Source organism: Lissotriton helveticus, chromosome 4_1, assembly GCF_964261635.1.
Source record: "Lissotriton helveticus chromosome 4_1, aLisHel1.1, whole genome shotgun sequence".
In the NCBI taxonomy this organism is placed as follows: domain Eukaryota; kingdom Metazoa; phylum Chordata; class Amphibia; order Caudata; family Salamandridae; genus Lissotriton; species Lissotriton helveticus.
In genome coordinates, this window is record NC_136063.1 from 1,367,350,424 (window position 1) to 1,367,371,233 (window position 20,810).

General features: G+C 41.6%; 1 protein-coding gene across 1 annotated transcript in view; it reads left to right on the forward strand.

The window, feature by feature from the left end:
• The window catches only part of GMPR (guanosine monophosphate reductase), a 429,723-nt gene that overhangs the window by 319,913 nt on the left and 89,000 nt on the right, over positions 1-20,810 (forward strand). The window contains exons 6-7 of the mRNA XM_078687924.1: positions 7,307-7,413; positions 9,755-9,797. Coding sequence (XP_078544050.1) covers positions 7,307-7,413; positions 9,755-9,797 — 150 coding nt within the window. The remainder of the gene's footprint in view (positions 1-7,306; positions 7,414-9,754; positions 9,798-20,810) is intronic.

The following is a 20,810-nucleotide window of genomic DNA, read 5'->3' on the forward strand; positions in this document are numbered from 1 at the left end:
TCATGTTTCTGTTGCATATTTTTGTATTTGGGTGTCAAAGTGGTAATAATGAAATGAAATATTTGCCCAGATAGTGTTAACATGTATAAAGATTTCCAAATTAGGAGGTACTATTAACACTAGGAGGTACTATTAACACAAAATGTGTTGCATAAATCGCCTGTTCTTGATGCATAATTGAGTCAACACTGCAGTATAATTTGGTGCTCCCCTGCTGCATAATTCATGTGGCCTTGCTTATTGCCAATTCTTCGACAGCTCATGTGCACAGTCTGCAGGGCTGCGTAAGGAGCATCCTACAGAGTTACACTATTCGAGGATTCCAGTTCTAGTCTGAATTAAGCTATAATACCTAAAGCAAACAAACTAGCTCGTGGGCACAGAGTGAATGGCTCAAGATGACAGCTAATGCCTGGTGTTTGGTTGTAGTTCAGTTTACGTTGGAAATGCTACAAGCTCTTGTTTCAGCATGAAAAATAGAATGATTAAAAACGAGCATGTTAGCACTGGAAAATATCCACCTACTGTTTATGCTTTTTCAGTGGCCTGGCACCTCTAATATGCTTCTTTGAAGGTAAGAACTGCTAACACCTGAACAAAACCATTCAGAGCAACAGTCCCTAATTCAAAACAATGTTATTTTTTTCACACTTAACACAATCTATTTTCACAAGAATTTACTTGTATTGTGCATTATGGACCTGTCCACATGAAAATCACACAACGGCACCCCATCTCATGTGAGAGGCTTGTAAGATACTGTAGCCTCTAGTAGGACTGCACCACACGCGGAGCTTTGAATCACGCGTCTTTATTCTTCTGTGTGTACCTACAAACTTAACATTCTAAATCAGCCTTTACTGCAATACACTCGGTTCATTACATCATAGTTCTACGGAGTTAATCAGGAGCCAAAATGGTTCCGTCATTGTAAACTTGCACTCTGTTAAATAAAAACTTAACAATTTTGCAAAAGATATACACATATATACATTTAAATCTCTTTAATGAATCACTTTTGGGCTGTGATTGTTTGACCTGAATGTTTCGTGCGAAGTTGGGACCTGTCATCGTCATGATCCATGAGCTGCTGGGATGGTGGAAAGGAAGCAGCAGTAATAGGTGCTTCAGAGTCTTGGCAGTCTGGTGAACTAGGAATCAAATGCCTAAAGTGAGAAGAGTCTTTGGTAAAAGACTTTCCAGGGTGGTGGGCAGTCAGCATGTGTCCTTTGGTCGACACCACTTGGAAAGGTTCTGCATCAAAGGGAGCATCAGATTTTCTTTTCCATATCTGCTGTGCGAGCACTCTGTCTCCTTTCTGGCAGGCAAGTTTTTTCACTTGTCTTTGTTCAGCATATGTCTTCATCTTTTGTTTCTCAACAAAGTCCCTCCTAAAGTTGCATTCTCAGTTCTTTCTCTCTGATTGGTCCGCTGGGGTATATTGATTGTCTTTGTTCTCCCAAATTCAATGTTGCCAAACTTTCACTGGTGGCCGAGTGTGATGTTGAAGGGTGAGCTTTGCAATGTAGAGTTTAAAACGGTGTGTAAATTGAGCACTCTGCATAGCTTTCTTTAGCGTACTCAGAAATCTATCGACAAGTCAGTTGGTCTGCGGCCTCAGAGGAAAGCTTGTTTGATGCTTTATACTCAGATGCTCTAAGAAGTCTTACATTCCTGACTATTAAAAAACCATTGTCAGATTTTAGTTTGACTGGAACACCCCATGTTGCAAAGATGTCATTCAGTTTCTCAGTGACTCGTTCTTGAGTGGTGGAGAAATCCTCAATTAATTGAAATTGCGCATATTCGTCCACGACCACCATAAGGGGATGTCTGTTTTCGAGTGGACCAAAGAAGTCAATGGCTATCTTCTCCCAGGCATGCTTCGGGAGTTATGGCATGTTTAGGGTGTGCTTAGTAACTTTTGTAGATAGGCAGTTTCATAGAGGACAGGCCTTTAATTCCTTCTCAACTCGATTGTCGAGAAATGAAAACCAGACTCGGTCTGGGAGAGCTCTTTTTGTGTCAACGATTCCCCTATGTCCTTCATGGGCTACTTCAATCCTTTACTGCCGCAGACTCTACGGAATCAAGTTTCTCGGCCCTCATAATACAACTCCCTCTTGAATTATGGACAGTTCATCTTTGACATTTCTGTATTTTTGATATTCACCCACATTGGTGAGAGGTCAAGTGTGCTGGTTCCAGGACTGATGTGTAGTTATCTCTTTCAACGTAAGCATGTCCCAGTTATGACTTGTGGCAGTGATAATCTTGCCTAACGAATTGGCAGCTGGTGTGATTGATTTTATGATGAAGTTGATGTAAGCATCAGCTGACCTAGATTAAGTGCCTTGACCTTGAATGGACACCCTGGAAAAATAGTCAGCAGTGTACGCTTGTAGCCGTAGTCCTCATCGTTCAATGCAAGGAGGCATCTTGACCTTTGGATTGTCAAATATTGGTAGTAGAGCTTGACGATAAGCTACCAGTGTAAAAGGCCTTCTGTACAGGAATGCATGGAAGTGTTCACACACCCATACCACAGCTAAACTTTCTTTTTCATGTCTTGAGTAAGCACGTTCTGGTTTGGACATGCTTCTACTCGGATGCACGACAATATGCCTTCAATTTATTCATAGTTTATCACCACATAACTCTCCCAAACTGCCAATCATCCAATCCCTGCTCAGCTAAATGCCTCTAGAATAGGTAGCACGATTAAAGAAACTGAGGCCCAGATTTACTAAGCTTTTGCATTGTCCTTGTGTCACACAAGGTGACGCAAGGATAACTCAGAGGCTTCAGTAAGATTTACAGAGGTCTTTGTAAAGAAATGTAAAACAATACAGTGTCTTGTGCTGTGTTACATAACATTTCAAACTGGTAAGCATTCCATGGGGCAATCATTGGCATTTCTCTGCATCCACCAATGGATTTGATGCAACTCCAGATTTACAAAGGTTTGTAAACCATGGATTCCATCTAATCTCCCTGTGGATGGGGTAATAAGGAGAACCATTTTTTTTCTCCTCTTTCTATGCATGATGACTACTGCATCACACATAGATAGAGGAAAATGCTTCTTTGGATTGCTTGTATTCAGGAAGAAATCCCTGTACCCCTTCTTGCACAAAATCAAAACTGCCCATAACACAGTGCAATACAGTGCAAAGGTGCCTGTGTTGGCACTAGGCATGACACAGTGCACCAGCACAACAAAAGTGCAGAAATACTTTATATGTTTGTAAATATAAAGCACTTCTTAAAAAAAAAAAAGAATATTTGATTGGCATTTTCAACATGATACTGTACATTTCACTGCAGGCAGTGGCCCCACAATTGTTGTACCCACCAAGTGTGGTACTATACCCACCTGCATATTTCTGCCTAATATGTCAGGAGAACCACATCTGGTGTACATCAGCATGCAACCAACCAATCGCAAAGGAAACAAAACTCCAACTCTAACAAATTACAGACAGGGCAGTGAGAAGCACTGCTCTTTCTCTTTCATACAATGTGGCATAGTAAGTTTTCTTGCTGCATCGCGTTGCATGAAATAAATAGTAAATTTATACAAAACGTGAAGGAGCTGGCATACACGCAATAAACAGGAAATTAAATGTGGAATGGTCATGGAGAGAGTTTGACTTGCTCACAGCAGATGTTGCAACACTGAAGGCATGATCAATTTTGCCACAAGGGGTGATTGGTTCAGCCATGTGCAGTGCACTCTTGATATGGACTGTTTCATCTCACATGGAAATATTCATAATGAAGAAGAGTGTTAATAGTTGAGTACACAGGGAAATAAGGAAATGCTTTTATATACCAGAAGAGGTTTTGGATAATGTAATTGATTCCTAATACTGCTCAATTTTAATAATAGAATCTGATACAGAATGCAAGATTGCTTTTGCCGACCAAAGTACAATTTACTTTACGCCTGGTTGACTTGCTGCGCCTCCACACCAGACTGAAATGGATGACAGGTAGGCTTACTGAAAGGAGATGCAGTGATGGATGGAAAGGCGACCCGACAATGAGACACTTGTGGTAATGCATAAGTGAGGTATCCAAATTAAAACAAACAATGAATCCTATAGAACCGTTGATGGAAACTTAGCTTGATGTCAGGGAGTGGTACACACAATACTACCCAGAAGAAACAACAGGGTAGACCCGGACCCCAAACTCAGAGAATGATCAAAACATTTTTTATGAGACCAAAGATTACAAGCATTAGCCCAATGATATAGAAGCAATAATATGTGCACTTGAAAAAACAAACAATGATAGAAAAATGCTGTTGATTCCGAGGAAGACCATTTTGATTAGTGTCCACCACATGAGGTTGAAACACGTTGGCAAGGTACATGAGTAGCAGAAATAATGAAGTTTGCCTAGAAGAAGAACAATTCACTGCTTACTTATGATCAGTCCTTAAAGACAGCTTCTTCATCTGCGGTAGCTTTTTTGTTGTTTTGGAAACCTAGAATAGTGCTCTCTGGGACTCTTTTAGCCATACACAAGTCAGATGAATTACATAAGACTTGAAGAAGGCCCTGTGTAGGAAATTAGTGAAGATATGTTTAGAGCCCTCTAAGAACTACTGCTGAATTACCAATATATCTGGAGGCTCTAATCGCCTGGAAAGCAGAACATTGCTAAAAACTAAAGAAGCTAAATATTGAAGTTTTATTTCGACATAAAGAAAAATTCAGGTCCTGGATCCTGCTTCCTCTTGAACCAAACATCTGAAATGTGTTCTCAGAGGGTCTGCAGTGCTTCCCTTCTGTATGTATGTTATGCAAAAGTACTTCATTTGTTTACAGAAATGTTGCAAAGTTTGCATCTAAAAGTCTTACAAGATACTTGCTGGAGGCTGGTTCAAGCAGAAAATGTCTCTTGGTAAGAATGATCCCCCGGCTTGCAAAACCTTTGTATGAAATTCCTTAATGTGAAAAGTAATACATTTTGCAGAACATTAAATTCACAATTTACACACATTTTACTAGCATATTTAATATTCTCCTAAACCTACTACTGTACTCCTTTAAGAATCCCCCTCAGAAAAAGGAATCAGCAGTCCAGTAAGACTTGGTATTTGAATGTAGCCTTATGTACGCAGGGATAGGAGCATCTACCCTAACCCTTAGATCCCTGTTTTGTGTCTCCAAGAAAAGCTCCTGATAGTCTAGGAGCATTCATCTCATGGAAAAGTTGGAACTTAGAAAATGATCTATCTGTGAAGGACTGGAACAAAGTGCCAAGACTATCTTACAAAGGCTAGACATCAGTGACTTTTCTAGTTTGTCCTGCTCTGAGATCTTTGCAGTAAAATTCTAGACTGCAAGGAGGATTAAAAACACAGTTATCCAAACCTGTGGAGTTCTGCCTGCATTCCGGTCTGCCTTGCCTTACTAGAAAATGTTGAGGTCCAGAAAAAGGACTAGAGCCTTATTTTAAGTTTGGTGGATGAGATGCTCCATCACAAATGTTCTGGGTGTCCCGTCTGCTGCATTATAGTCTATGGCACCTGTGATACGGTGGACGAGATATCTGCTAGGTTTTGCCAAAATACCCCGTAAGTCAGATTCTAAATAAAGCCCTACGTTTTAATGTAAAGCATGAAAAAGGTAGCAGAGTGACCTGAGTGTTGCCGCTACAGTTTTCAATTGTTGACCAGTCTGATCATTTGCCGCCAAACTCAAGTCTTCAGGGAAAACCCAAATTGTATCTATCCAATCTTGTGGAAGCAACTGTAGTCATAGTGTCATTCATTGGCCTGCTGGACAATTTGGACCTTCAACAAAATGGCTATGGCAGAAGTTAAAACAGTTAAGAGGTTGATCTTTTAGTGTTTATCTGACATGCCCCAGGACAGTCAACCTGTTATTGCACTAAGGCCACAGTCACCTATGCACCAATACTAACATTAACCTGGGCCCATGCAGTTGTTTTCTATAGATGCTTTTTAGTTCTCTAATTCCCAATCATCTTTACTAATTGTTGATGCTTTGGTGTCATTGTATTCATCACATAATATTCCTTGTTACTAAATTGGTTTAAGAATTATTTGTATTCAGTTGTCTGACTTAATGCTGTTTTGGTGCTGCTAAAATACTTGAAAAACATATTTTGTGATGAACATTATAGTGCTGAGCCACAGACATAAGGATAAGTCCAGGATTCATCTTTGAAACCCATTTGTTGCTTCTTGAGGTCAGGGCCACTTAACTTTGTGAGAGTTCATCCACAGCCCCACCCCACCCCCCTGGTTAACAATCCACTTTCCCACATGATATAATCAGTCAATTGCTAGAGCAAGTTACCTCATATCATTCTTGTTCCGTGTGTATTTATTTCAGATAATTAGGTGGCATTAAAATCTATCTATGTAGCATTGGAGCACTGTACAGAGGAGAAAAAGAAACCACTCAGGTGGAGAAGGGGTGCTAGGAATAGTAGGGAAGAGGGAAGTAAGTCCACCATCAAAAATTGAAGAAGAACTTAAGTGTTGGCACGGCTGTGCACTCTGTATGTACTTACAATTTCAGATGTCTGTAATCAGTACCAATTAATGTAAAAGAACAATAAAAATGTTTTTTTTTAAATCAAATTTGAAGAAGAACATAAAACATTTCTGATAGGGTGACGAATGGTGTGGTCAGGATACTTGGAGTTAAGGAGAAAGTGGACATTTGCCAAAAAATAGGCTACACAAGAGTGAGTGGCGGGGGCAGCAGGGTGTGTCCTCTCTTATTGTCTTTTATTTTGTTCTTCCTCTTTGAAATAATATGTGTGGATGTCTAGCAGTTGTGCAAGAAAACAAGTGAACATTTGTTTCAAAGAGAGCATCTTATCCATAATTATAAACACATTTGTTCTAAAGGCATAAAGAAAAATACTGACGTTGTATAAATGGTTGCAAAAACTAGTGAAATGTTTTAATAGTAAAAGTAATGGAAACCAGTATCCATTAGTTCCTGCACATTTTGTTTTCTGTACAGTGTCCCCTCTCAGAGTGTATATTTTGCTAAGAATACTAAAAAGCTCACTTCAGGAGCTGATATTAACCTGGAACTGCATTGTGTTCCTGCCAGAAACCCTTTATATTTCTCTTTAAAGAAGTAATGGGAGACTGGAAAGCATTTATTTATGCTGTAGAGGGTGAAGTGGAACAGCAAGTTGAGACATAGTGTTGAGTGTTCTAAGCTTCACTAGGCCCTTATTATCATTCTAACACATGAATAGTAACAGTGGCATACTACAATCTAACCCTTCCCCTTTTTTATTTCAGGATCCGTGTGCACTACTCGAATCAAGACCGGTGTAGGTTACCCTCAGCTAAGTGCAGTCATCGAGTGCGCTGACTCTGCCCATGGTCTTAAAGGACATATCATTTCTGTAAGTCAAAATGGCATGTTTTTCTTGGCATTGGAAGGGGGTACTACGCACACCCTCCCCTTAAAAATAAAATGCCCCAGGGAATGGGGTCCCTGGAGCCCAAAGTCGCTTAGGGAGGGGGCCGTGCCAATGGGTTGGACGCAAGAGCTGACAGCAGGTCAGGACCTGCAGCAAACCCAATGCCATGCACAGCCAAAGGCCATATGTGGCATGGGGTTGGCTGCCTGTGGGCGGTTGGCCACAAGAACTGGCCTAAAGCCCCCCACTGTGCACAGCCTTTGTCCAGGGCTTGGCTTTATGTATAGCAATAAAAGATCACTTTATGAAAAAAAAAGCTTTGAAATTCACACAAAAACTAAGGGTAAAGTAATGTTATAGTTAGGTGAAAATTTCAGTGACAACATAACATTTTAAACATGGAAAACCACTGAAATTCTCCAGTTATAGTTATCTCAAGTAACCTATAACTTATTTCCTAATGTAACAATAACTCGGGCACCACACTATGCACTGCTAATTACCCCACATATTACATCACTCATGACATCTTGTGTGACATCAATGATAAGATCACTGCAAAATCTGAAATAAAATTATTGATGAGAATACTGTGCATGGTGGGGTTTGAGGTGTACCTTAGGGCACACGTTATAATTACTTGAGATAACAATAACTGGTGAATATCAGTGGTTATATACATTTAACAACTTATGCTGTCACTGAAATTTTCTTTATGTTAATTTAACCTTTTGGTTTTTCAGGGAATGTATATGTATGTGAAATAATTTAATTAATTTAATATTTGTTCCTATGGTGTCTTATTTTATTTCCCTGGCTCCATTATTTTTTATGCTAGTTTGTTGCGGTACTAATGATGGCCATGTTTGGTGCTTGACTTACTCCAAGGCACTACATTTGAGACATTTATGGCTATTTTAGGCATCTTATAAATGTAGCAGTGTAGTTTCTGAATAGCAATGGGCTTACTCAGTTGTGAGTCTGTGTTTGTGCTACCATGTCCCTCCCTTCACCCCTCTTTAAATTTCCCTAAACCCCCTCCCACTTGGCAGTTTATAGTCCCCATTTCTTTTTAGCACTCACCCTAGTTCTCCCCACCTTTTACCATGAAATAGTGAACTTACAGGTGCAGAGATCTCCGCATGCAAAAGACAGGAGAGGCAGAGTTGTAGGTCGTCATTGTAGGTTTGTGAATTGCTTTTTCGAGTAAATAAGTAGTACTGCTGCAGAATTACTTTACCTACTACAAAATGTAGTTCATTAATTGAGCTGATTAATGGTAAAATGGCTAACACATGAAAGAGATGTTTCTTTTGAAAAATGTACAGTGTAAAATGTCCTACTTTTTTTTAAAGAACATTTTCGCAAAGCGGTTTTCTTCAGAATTGGGATCGCGCACAGTAGTGAATGGGTATGCCATCTGCTAAACAACTCTCGGTTTTTATGATGGTCCAAAACTTCATCATTTTAGGGCATAAAGTATTTACTTTTCTTAGCTCTTTATTTGTTTGAAAACATATAGATCTGTATTAAAATTGCACTATATTTTTTGTGACTGCCCAGCCACAATGTATTCTCATAGTATTTGTTGAATGCCTTGGTGTGGATATTGTTATCCTTTTGGTTACGATTGGATTGAAGATACAAAAACAATTGAAGAAGTTTACTCGTTACTTGATTAAATACATCCACCATATCATAACTCTGAGAAGAGATCATCATCCAGCCTGAAATCAGTCTAATGCAAGTTCATCATACAAAATGGCTCTCAGTAGGTTGTTAGCATTTAAGTGGGTTTGTGTTGGGCTCTAACTTTGATTTGATAAGTGAAGTCTGAAAATATATTTGGAAACGACCGTATTGAAGTTTGATTGCCTGCTGTGTACAGAGCTGATTGCTGAAGTCTTATCATCAGATAATTTCAGCACAACTCTTATTTCATCAGAGCCCAGCAATTATTTTGGCATTCATTAATGTGACTGAAACTGCAACCCCCTTGGATGCGCACATACTGTGAAAGCATATGCAATTTCATATAAAACCTGTTCACAAAGCTTCAGAGCCACCAGCAAGTTCCTTTCTTGTCTCGCTTATTAATATTTAAATGCTTAGTCAACATGGCAATGCTGCATTGTGAATTTATAATACTCTTTTTAGACATTGGTATTTGTTCTAAGATCTTTCAGTTGATAATCAGTCAGATGCTTCTTTATTGGAGAAAACCCGAATTATAGGTATTTTTGCATTTGTTATTGCAGGGCAAATTGAAGAATATTTCCCACATGCAATAACTAATTTCTTTTTTATTTCTTCTTTTCTTTAGGACGGTGGTTGCAGTTGTCCTGGAGATGTTGCCAAAGCTTTTGGTATGTTGCTGATGTTACAATCACAAGCGTACATGCAGATGTAGAATGTATTTGCTAATCATATTGCTCCAAATTGTGAAATTTAATTTTACTTTATTGAACACTGGGGAATTTTCTCAGTCTTCAGCAGGAATGGCAAGTGTCTTACAATTGTAGTCTATGTCTAAGGAGGTTTTCAAACAAAGGATTGTATTTTTTCATCAAAGTCAGTAACCATAAGTTTAGCTCATGCTGCAGTAATGTTCTCATAGGTAGAATCCCTGAAGGAGCTGAGGAATACGTAGAAGACTCATTAATAGAGAAATTGTTGAAAACGAGATTACATAACATAATAAAGTGGGTCTGTAGATAGTAAGAATAGATACTCTTTTTTAAGCCTAGGTTTTTCTTGTCAAGAGCTTTTTAGAGAAGCAAATTCTTGGAATTTATAAATAGCAGCACATATCAGAGGAATATTTCCTGAAATCTTCAAGAACAGACATGATGTGAATGTTTTAAACACATACACCTAAGCCTCCTAGGATCACACAAAAGAGTGCTAGTTAAGGCTGACTTTTCCCAGAACCCACTGTAGACTGATGTGCCTAGTACAGTGAAAGATAGCACAATGTATCAGTCATCATTACCACTCTCATTGTCCATTACTTTGAAATGACATCTCACTCTCAGTAAAGTGAGCATCACAACAGATTTGCAGATGACATAAAATAGTACAATAGAATAAATATGATGACTTTTTTAATTAAACTTAGGAACACTTAAGTACATACCGCTAGAGGAAACCCATGCCGCCCGGGTGCCGCCTCCAAAACAGGGCCGCCTGGGGCAGACCGCCCCCACCGCCACCCACCCCTTAGCTATGCCAATGGAAATAGTACAATTGTTGTAATAACAGGACAGTAAGAGATGCCATAATCGGGCAATGGCCCCCGTGCCAGGTCCCAAATGAGTCAAGATTACAAATGTGGCACATGATTAAGTCATGAAGTAACATTATGCGATTTATTTTACCACCTTGTATAAATGTGAGATCCTACTATGCAGATAATAATAACTTGAATATTCTATTTTTATGTACTGTAACTGGAGGAAAATTAATAAAATTAGTTTTTTTTTAAACGGATTATTTAAAACTCCTAGAGAGACAAACCAGATGTCTGATAGGAATGCATTCCTGTCACCAGCAGTTTACCCAGAGATCTCTCAACTACGTAGCTACAATACAGGGTTCAAAGGTTTACAACGGAGCAGCTTGTCAACAGTAGTGGAAAGGTATATGTCATTAGAGGTATTTTGCAAACTTGTGAAACTGACATATTCCTATCATAGCTACAAGTAATACCTCTGCTGACCCTTTGATACAACCAATCAACCTCAAAGGATACTCCATCACAAAGGACACTCCCAGCGGCTGCTGGCAAGTAGTCAGGGTGGGGAGGCGGGTACATGTGTGATCATTGCATGCATGAATGCAAGGGGAGTGGTAAGTGTAAATAAAAAGAAATAACCACTCACCTTGCTTGCTGCACGACGTCTGATGACCTCCTCACTCCATCCGTTTTCTGCTCTGTCTCCAGCAAATTCTCCTAACCAATCCTGATGCTGCTCTCACCAGCATGAGAACAGCGCCATGATTAAAAGGATCTGCCTTCTCTGTGTTCCAGAGGGAACTGGAGGCCTCCGCTTGCTCCAACCCAGCTGTCACGAGACAGCTAGGTTAGAGAAGTTTGAACTCTGCATGTCTGGCTGGCTGTCGCAAGATGGCTGGCTAAAAAGACACGGGCACTTTAAAATGAAGTGCACCTCTCACTGCTACCGCTCAGCAGCAGTGGTCCTGCTTTTCCTGAAACTTTTATTTACCATCTCTGGGGCTTTCCTGTAGGGCATTTTTGCCAGCGGGGTGACTCTCCTCCGCTCTCACGAAGCCGCCCCTGGGCACCCCATCACAAACATGGCAGATTTCCAGTAGTTCATACTCTCAGTTCCCCCGCTGTATTTAACATCAGGGGAACTGACGTGATTCTAATGACAAAGCCCCCACAAGCTCTGCTGATGGAACCCTATGTCAGGCCGCCCAGCTGATGCTGGGCTGTCAGTCACTGTAACTCAAACTGTCCGCCCTTTTCAGGGCCAACGTTCAAATATACATTTTTCCTTTTCACAACTTCCAGAAAATGCCTGGTTTTCTCAAACTGTAACCCAAATAAATGATTCCCATGTGCTCAGAAAAAATCACAGGGGGTTCAGGGAAATGTATTTGTAGTTTTTCAACAATAGACAAAAACATTGCTGAGTGGGCATTTTAATACATGCCCTGTAAAGCCTTAGTACCATCAGCAGAACCACCTTGACCATGGCTCTGCTCAGGGCACAATGATCTCCATCTGCCTGGCAGAGATCTTTATACATGGTAGGAGGTTTTCAGCAGGTCAGTGGAGTAGTTGATGTGGACTGCTGCTGTGACAGGCAGGCAGATCCGTCTGCTATTCTCCAACTGAGGCGTTAAGCCTCCTAGCATCACATCTGTCAAATATTTAAAACCAAAGACCAGATAATTCCCACCACAAATCCCCATAAAAAGGTTTTATGTTTTACAAATTGACATTTTCACAGAGGAGTCAAGTTATTGCATTTGCCCTGGGGTAAAGAGAATGCCGAACATCAGCACCAAGATTGAAGGATGTTGAGAGGCCAAGCACTTTTATAGTTAAACTACAGAGATATCATGTTAATAAAATGTACATTGCAAGAGCCAGGGAGTGTAAAGGCGTTACTTGGGGAGTACATCAAAATATGATGTTTTTAGTGACTGGAGTAAGGGATAGTGTTGAAACTCTATCACTTCATAACATTACGGAGAAAAGTAGAAAAACAACCGGACTACTGTTTTCTTTATCCAGCATTTCTAAATATTGTTTCTTAAAGTAAGGCATACTGCCTTAGGGGGTGGAAAATACTGGGTATTTCTTTCAAATTTATAGAAAGGTTTTTATGGAATAGAGTTCAAATCCAGGGGGAAAGCGCAAACAAGCATTTAAGTAAAGTTCTCCCTTTATATGCAACGCTGTTTAATTTGTACTGCTCCACAGCTATTTATGTTTAATAATACTTTGGACATTTTATTGAAATGTGATAAATCCTGACTGGATTTTTAAAATTGAGCAGTGGTAAACTGCCATTGCTTTGTCGTGTTCTGATGACTTGTTGTTCGACTTTCATGGCTTTTCATATTATTGTTGCACTTAAGGCAGTTATTTGAAAGGGCAAGAGACGACCATTTTTTGATTGGAGTGAATACTAGCTTGGAGATGGACAATGCACTATCTTCCTCCTTAGTCAAAGCCTCTAAGTTGCTCTCAAGGGATTCAAATGGTCAATTAAAGTCTCCTCCCACTAGTTTCCAATCTCCAGCTGGGGCAGATGCCAGGTGGGTACTTAACAACTAGAGGGCCTCAGAAACTCTGTTTTGTGCCCTTAGGTGTAAGATACACATTACAAATGTACAGGGCGAATTGCGGTAAAGTCCGAGAAATACACAAGATGTTCGGGTATGAAATTGTAAGTTCCTTCATCTTGCAGGTAAGGGCTGTGCGCACCAACATAGTAAGCCCACCCAATGGTCTCCCCTTGCCTATAGATGGAGCTGTCTTACCGAAGTTGACATATCCCATCCGGTGCACAGCCTTGGTGCACCAGGTCTCCTGGAATAGGCAGAAGTCTTATGAATCGCTAAACTGGGTCCAATTAAAGCAATTCAACTTGGAGCAAGCCCAGTAATGTTCCAGGAGAGCAATTTGAGAGGGGTGCTAAGCTATGACTGTCTAGTACATCTGCAGTGCTAGGCCCTTCCCTCCAACCTTAGTCTGTGCAAGGGCAGGGGGATGCACTGAAAGAAGGGGCCTGTTTGCAGCTAATAGATTAATGCCTGGAGTGGGTTAGTGGCAAACTGACTGCAGAGGAGACGTTAGTTAGACCCTCTGTGGGCAAGGCTGGCTTAATAGTTAACTCTGGTTTAGACAGGGCCCTCTTAGGCCATATTACCAGGAGCACACTGAAAAGTAGGATTTTGCTACATAGTCACTCAGACTCAGTCTCGCTTGATATCAAGTCAAAAGAGGATGTTTAGGCTTCTAGACTACAGTGGTGCCCATATGTAGGAGCTGTCGGTTGTGCTGGCTGGAAGAACTTGTAGTATGGAATGCTACGACGATATATACATGGTTCTAAAACATAGTTCACATTCTTCATTAAGCGTACACTACCACATCCTTCTGGGCACAATTGTAGAATCACGGGAGAATTACTAACCTAAAAAGATGCTGTTTAAGAAAGTGCATCGAGAGAGCTTTCCTGTGGCTGGAAGCTTATGATATACAAGCCTGTCTCTGTGTGACATCATGGTACAAGGGTACACCTGCCTTTAATATAAATGTACTTACTGGGACATGAATTAAATTAAATAAGAAAATTCATCCAATTATTTTTTACCCATAGTTAAGAAATGCAGCTTCAAGAAAACAAAAAGCAAACTCTGCATTAATGAATTGTAATATGTTAGGGAATACATTAGCATGATTAAAGGTGTACGCCCTAGACAACGATGGATACATTATTGTACCATCACATTGAGGTGCGAATCACCTTGGCTGTAAATTTAGTTCGAATTTTAAATATTACACTTAATGAAAATCTTTCAAATCAATAACTGATAGTCTAGGTTTATTTAGTATTATAGTACTCACATTCCCATAGGAAAAGGCCTTAATATAGCATTCACCCTATCTTTAAGCTAGATGTGAGCAAAGTACTGTCAACAGTATGTAGAAAATGTAATTTTAAAATATAGCATTCCTTAAGAGTAATAAACTTGTGAATGATATGATTGTAGAAAGCGAGGATAATCCCTGGGACGCCGCGAAGGCACACTAGCTGACCTGCTCCACACCTGTCCTGTTCTGACGCCACTCCTCGCCGCTCCCGCTTCGCGGGAGCCGCTTCGTGGGAGGTCCGCCCACCAACGCTGATCACCAACGCTGCTTGCCTGCCCTGTGCTTGCTGGACACCGGAGGCGCTGAGAGGCTGCAGGGGAGTTGCGCGGCAGGGACTCACTTTCCCAGGAGTCCCTGCGAGACCAAAGAACATCCGGTCAGCGCCCCCTGCGTGCCCCGCCTCCAGCCGGCAAGCAAGCTAAAAGGACTTCAGAGCTGGCCATCTGCGAGAAAGCGAGGATAATCCCTGGGACGCCGCGAAGGCACACTAGCTGACCTGCTCCACACCTGTCCTGTTCTGACGCCACTCCTCGCCGCTCCCGCTTCGCGGAGCCGCTTCGTGGGAGGTCCGCCCACCAACGCTGATCACCAACGCTACTTGCCTGCCCTGTGCTTGCTGGACACCGGAGGCGCTGAGAGGCTGCAGGGGAGTTGCGCGGCAGGGACTCACTTTCCCAGGAGTCCCTGCGAGACCAAAGAACATCCGGTCAGCGCCCCCTGCGTGCCCCGCCTCCAACCGCCCTCCCACCCATAAAATCAGGTGAAGGGCCGACTCGCGGGACGCCGGGCGAAGCCCGGGCAAAGGGCGGGCCCTCTATGGCCCTCAGGGGACCGAAGAGGCCGGGACGGGCCACCCCCTTAACATCTACTCACCCGCCACCCTGGGCACAAGGTACTTCATGAGCTAGGTTTGTAGCATATAACAATACAACTAAACTACAAGAATGAACCAAACAAGGAACACCCCGGTGGCGACAAGATCTACTACAAGATTAAAACCTGCCAGCACACCACTACCCACCATAACTGCCATAGACCTTATGCTACAAAAAACTATTGGCATAGTGGCGGATGCCATACAGGATACAGAGAGACGAATCTCCCTGACCCCGGATTTGTGCTTCCCAGACTTATCTCTACACACTAGCGGCAATATACACATTATGGATGCTACAATCAATTCCCAAGAATCTTTGTTAATGCAGTCATTCACAGACTTGCCAGGTTCACACATCAAAGATAATACCCCGAGAGCACTGCCTACATGTCAGACTGGGAATCTCACGGAGAGCAGTCCTCTGGTGACAATCAGCCTTGACAACAACACAAGCTGTTTGCTTACTTCATCTCCTCACTCAGAGATACAGATAGTGGAGGACCAAATACCTGCCACCCAACCCATATCAGGTATAACTCAAGATCCATCTAGGGCAACTCAGCAACACAGAAAAAAACGTAAGACCAAGCGCCCGTCAAGGAAAATCTACGGCTTAATGAATAAACCGCAATATTCAATTAAAGACATTTGGTCAAAACTTAGACAGACAAAACTTTCCACGAAAACTACGACTGGGATTCCCTCAACATCTATCCAGGATCCAGATATAATCTTAAGCGAGAAACCCATAGAGAGTAATCCGGTTAAAGAACTGATTAGTCAAACGGATCATTCATCTACACTGAAAATACCCCTCTTGAGCGATATAGAATCAATGGTCAAATCTCTTTTACAGCACATCAGTAAACGAATTATTAACATAGAGAAGGCTTTGGGAAAATTTGAGAGAGCACAAAATGAAGTCTCCTCCAACATGCTTAAAATACTACAAACGCCCACTTCCATCTTTGTCCCAGCAAGTAAAACACTTAATGAAAATAACAGCAAAATTGCGAAAGCTATTAAAGACCCTACAACTAGTGTCATTAAACAGCCTTCGCATCAGCGACAGGGACTTCCAGTTACCCCAAACGTAGTAACCACTACACAAGTTGCCCTTAATTTACCACCCTCAGTAGCTACGCTTACAAGCAACACACAAGTTATACAGGTAACTGATGTACCCGATGATAGTGAATGGGCCGCTGAGGGTAGCTCCCTAGATCTAGCTATAACAAATATAGAGCTGATGCAAAACCCGACCCCATCAATCTCGAATATTCCCACTAAAACAGCAGGGGCTAATCAGTTTAAATCCATGACAACAAAAAGACCTATCTATCTAAATCTCCCACCTGAATCAAATGCCTACACCATTGTCATGATTGGGGTGCCCACACTGACCGACAACAGGGGGGAGACCTATACGGAACTAAAAAATAAGGTAATGCAGTGGTTAACTTTACACAGACCACTCCCCTCTCATATAAGTGGGCAGATTTGTCATGTGAAGAGAGTAGATTGGGTGGGCCCCAGATTTAAATCAACAGAGGGAGACTGCATTGTAGTTAACTTTAGAGACAGACGAGTAGCTAACTTTATCACCAGCTGGAGGAGTCCCTTAACAAATAGTCTGATTCGTACGAAGGGTCTAAGCTACTTTTACCCTTCTAATACAAAAGGGCAAAACAAAAATGCCCACTCCTCTTACCACCAGGAAGGCTTGTTGGAGCCCTTAATTCATGATCAACCTTGGGTGCCACCTTTCGCCCCTAGTCAGGTGATGACCTCAGACTTTGAACAAAGAGGATATGCACAATCCCGTGAAGGCAGACCACATAACCATCACTTATCAACATTTGAGAGAAGGGAACCGGTACCATATGTATATAAACGAGATCAGGTACACCCCTATCCGTTTCATAACCAATACGGAGTTCCGATCTCAAATAGATATGATGTTTTTTATGATCACGGTCAATTGGATGAGGTGGATTGACAGTCATTTGCCCTGCCCCCCAACGCCTCTCTAGGCCCTCTGAATTGGGCGGAACAATCTAATATAATGAGCACTGACAACTTAGCTAGTACCTTAGCCCCCTCAAGAGTGGCATTCACTACCAACACTATAAAGTCTCTAATAAAGCCTCCCGAGACTCTTTTTCTACAAGCGGCATCTCTCCCTTCCACCCACGATTTCTGCAGCTCTACTCCTATTATAGCCCCTAACTCGCCACCTAGTACTAGAAATCAATCAGCAGTTATAGCAAATGGACATAACCAAGACTTGCATCTGCCCACTGGTTTAACCGAAGAGTCAATGGCCGAGCACGATGTTCTCAAGACTATAAAATTCTTGTCATGGAACATAGCAGGACTGGCTGTAAAAACAAAGGATCACACGTGGGTGGAATTTGTAAGGAACTTTGCTATACTGTGTTTCCAGGAAACGTGGCTCGTAGACAATAATGTTTTTATCGAGGGCTTTCAGAGCTTCTTTGTGCCAGCTACACCATCGCCCAGTGGCAGACCAAAGGGGGGTCTGGCAATATTCATCAGCCTTTCCCTTATTTGCTAGGCCAAAACTAAACATATGGAAAATAGGAACATCCAGGTCATGGAGCTAAGGAGGGGCAGAAATGCACTAACCCTGGTAAATTTTTATAACTCAGTAACTTCACCAGGAGAGTGTAATATCGTCAAGCTCCACAATTATTTGCAAGGCGAAAAGGCAAAATTGCCACGGAACATAATAATTGCTGGAGATTTGAACGCGCATATCTGTGGAAACCCTGCTATGACAACTATGGGCTCCCTGGGGTGTGAAAATAGGGCAGGCCTTCATTTTGCTCACTGCTTACGAGGTACTCACGTCAATAATCTAATTGACGATCTGAACTTGAGCATCGCTATGTGTCTGAAAGATGATTCCTTTATCTTTGAAGTACCAACTTATAAAGGCTCCGAGCATGGCTCTTTCATCGACCATATCTTTCTTTCTGTTGACCTGGAAAACCTAGCCTCAAGCTTTAAAATACATGAAAGTATTTTCAGCGACCACAACCCAATCTCAATCATATTAGGAGCAGGACTTTTTGACTCACAGAAAAATCATAAAGACATGGGTGCTTTAAAGTTAATCAATGGAAACCGTCGATTGAAATGGTCCATGATAAATAGTGACACTCTGTATGAGTCTGTCAATAAAAGTTGCAATCAGGAACTTAACCTCTGTGTCTCGGAATCTACACCACCTGAAACGATCTTATCTGCCTTTGCTGTCGTGGCTCATAAAATTGGACAACTGCTATCTGTACCAATAAAGGGCACAACCTTTTACCAGCCAAGATGGTTTGACAACGCTTGCTCAGTAGCTAGTCGGAAACTGAAAATGTCCCTCAAGAAAAAACCAAGGGACGCCGCATATATTAAAATCCTGCGATCCGAATACAAATCTACTATGGCACTCCGGAAAAAGGAAATAAAAGCCCACATCTGGGAGACTCTGCTTGATCCATCAACCCTGGGTAATAGCTCCAAATTCTGGAGCATAATCAATAAGCCTATGTTTGATGATCCTAATGCTTCCAGCTTTGGAACCAACATACCCGAGGATGAGTGGATATCCCATTACAGTTTAATGTTTAAGAGCGATGAACCCCAGGCAGCATATGAACCCAAAAATTCAGAAGAAGATCCTCTGTACTTCACAGTTGAAGAAATAGAGAAGGGGATTCGTGGCCTGACTAGTAACAAGGCCCCGGGCCCAGACAGCCTTCCACCAGACCTATATAAATCAAACATCACTTTATGGGCCCCAATTCTCACCGCGGTTGTTAACGCTGGAGTTGCAACTGGGAGCCCAAAGTCCTGGGGTACCTCAACTATAGTACCCGTCTACAAGAAGGGTGACAGAAACAATGCGGCATGTTACAGGCCCATCTCCCTGATAAACTCAGTTGCAAAAGTAGTGGGAGGAGTAATCTTAAATAGGCTGACTACGTGGGCCAAAATCAACAACGTAATGTCCCCCGTTCAGTATGGGTTCAGACCAGGACACTCAACAATAACTCAATGCCTGAACCTATATCTAATTAGCGGCAAGTATACCATGGCCAGAGAAGGAACTATGTATATGGCCTTTATGGACTTATCATCGGCGTTTGATTGTGTTGATAGAGGCAGGGTTGAGAAGAATTTGATTAATTTTTTAGCTGACCTCCATAGCAATACTCGAGCAAATGTCCGCTATACAAAAGATTTGAAAGTTACCAGAGATTTCAGGATAAATCGGGGGGTTAGACAGGGCTGTATTTTAGCGCCATTTCTTTTTAATCTGTATATTAATGGACTTGAGGAGCATCTTTTAAACACAAACACTGATTACCCATACATAGGGAGAAAGGGCGTGCCTGTTCTGCTCTATTCAGACGATGCCGTCCTTATCTCCAGAACCGCAATGGGCCTTCAAACACTACTTGACTCTTTTTATTTTTTCATGAAATCACGGGGCCTAAGTATCAACAATACAAAATCATTCGCTATGAAGATAGGCTCTGGCTCAAAAAATTCCTATCCCTTTTTTGTTAATGGTGAAAAAATACCAATAACAAAGACTTTTTCATACCTTGGTGTATTATTCGATCATAAACTCGCTTGGGGACCTGCGGTAGTGAAAAAAAAGGGAGAGACAACAAGGACAAATGCCGCAATAATGGACTTTGCACGCAAAATGGGAAACACACCAGTGGTTGCTTTGTTGAAACTGTATCAAGCTAAATGCACCGCCGTGGCCTGTTATGGGAGTGAAATCTGGGGTTTTGTCCCGGTGGCTGACCTCATAACAACTGAAAACAATTTCCTAAAGCAAGTACTAAGTCTTCCTAAAAGTACAGCAAATTTCTCCATTCACGAAGAACTTGGCATGCCCTACCTAGGAGACAAAATAGCTGTAAACCCGCTGTTGTGCTGGTTAAACTGTTGGACAAATAATGATATACCGTTTACCCAAAATATCCTTCTTGACGCACTTACCTGGGAAGGGAAATACAAGATACCATGGTTAAAATATATCAGAAACTGTCTTCACGAAATGGGTCGGCTGGAACTTTTCTTAACACCACAGCAAGTTTCAAAACAAGATGTAATCCACGTGAAAGACACTTTTCTGTTGAACCAGCAGCTAGCTAGGGAAGAGTCTGAGCTTAAGAAAAGCAGTGTGAGGAAGCATGTTTTAACAAAAACCTGTGTGCAAATTGAACTCTATCTATCCTGGCCTATCTCTAGATATGATCGTTTTTTGATGACCAGATTTCGCTTTGATTTGTACCACTTGTTGTTAGCTGTACCTAGCGGGGCCCATAGGGG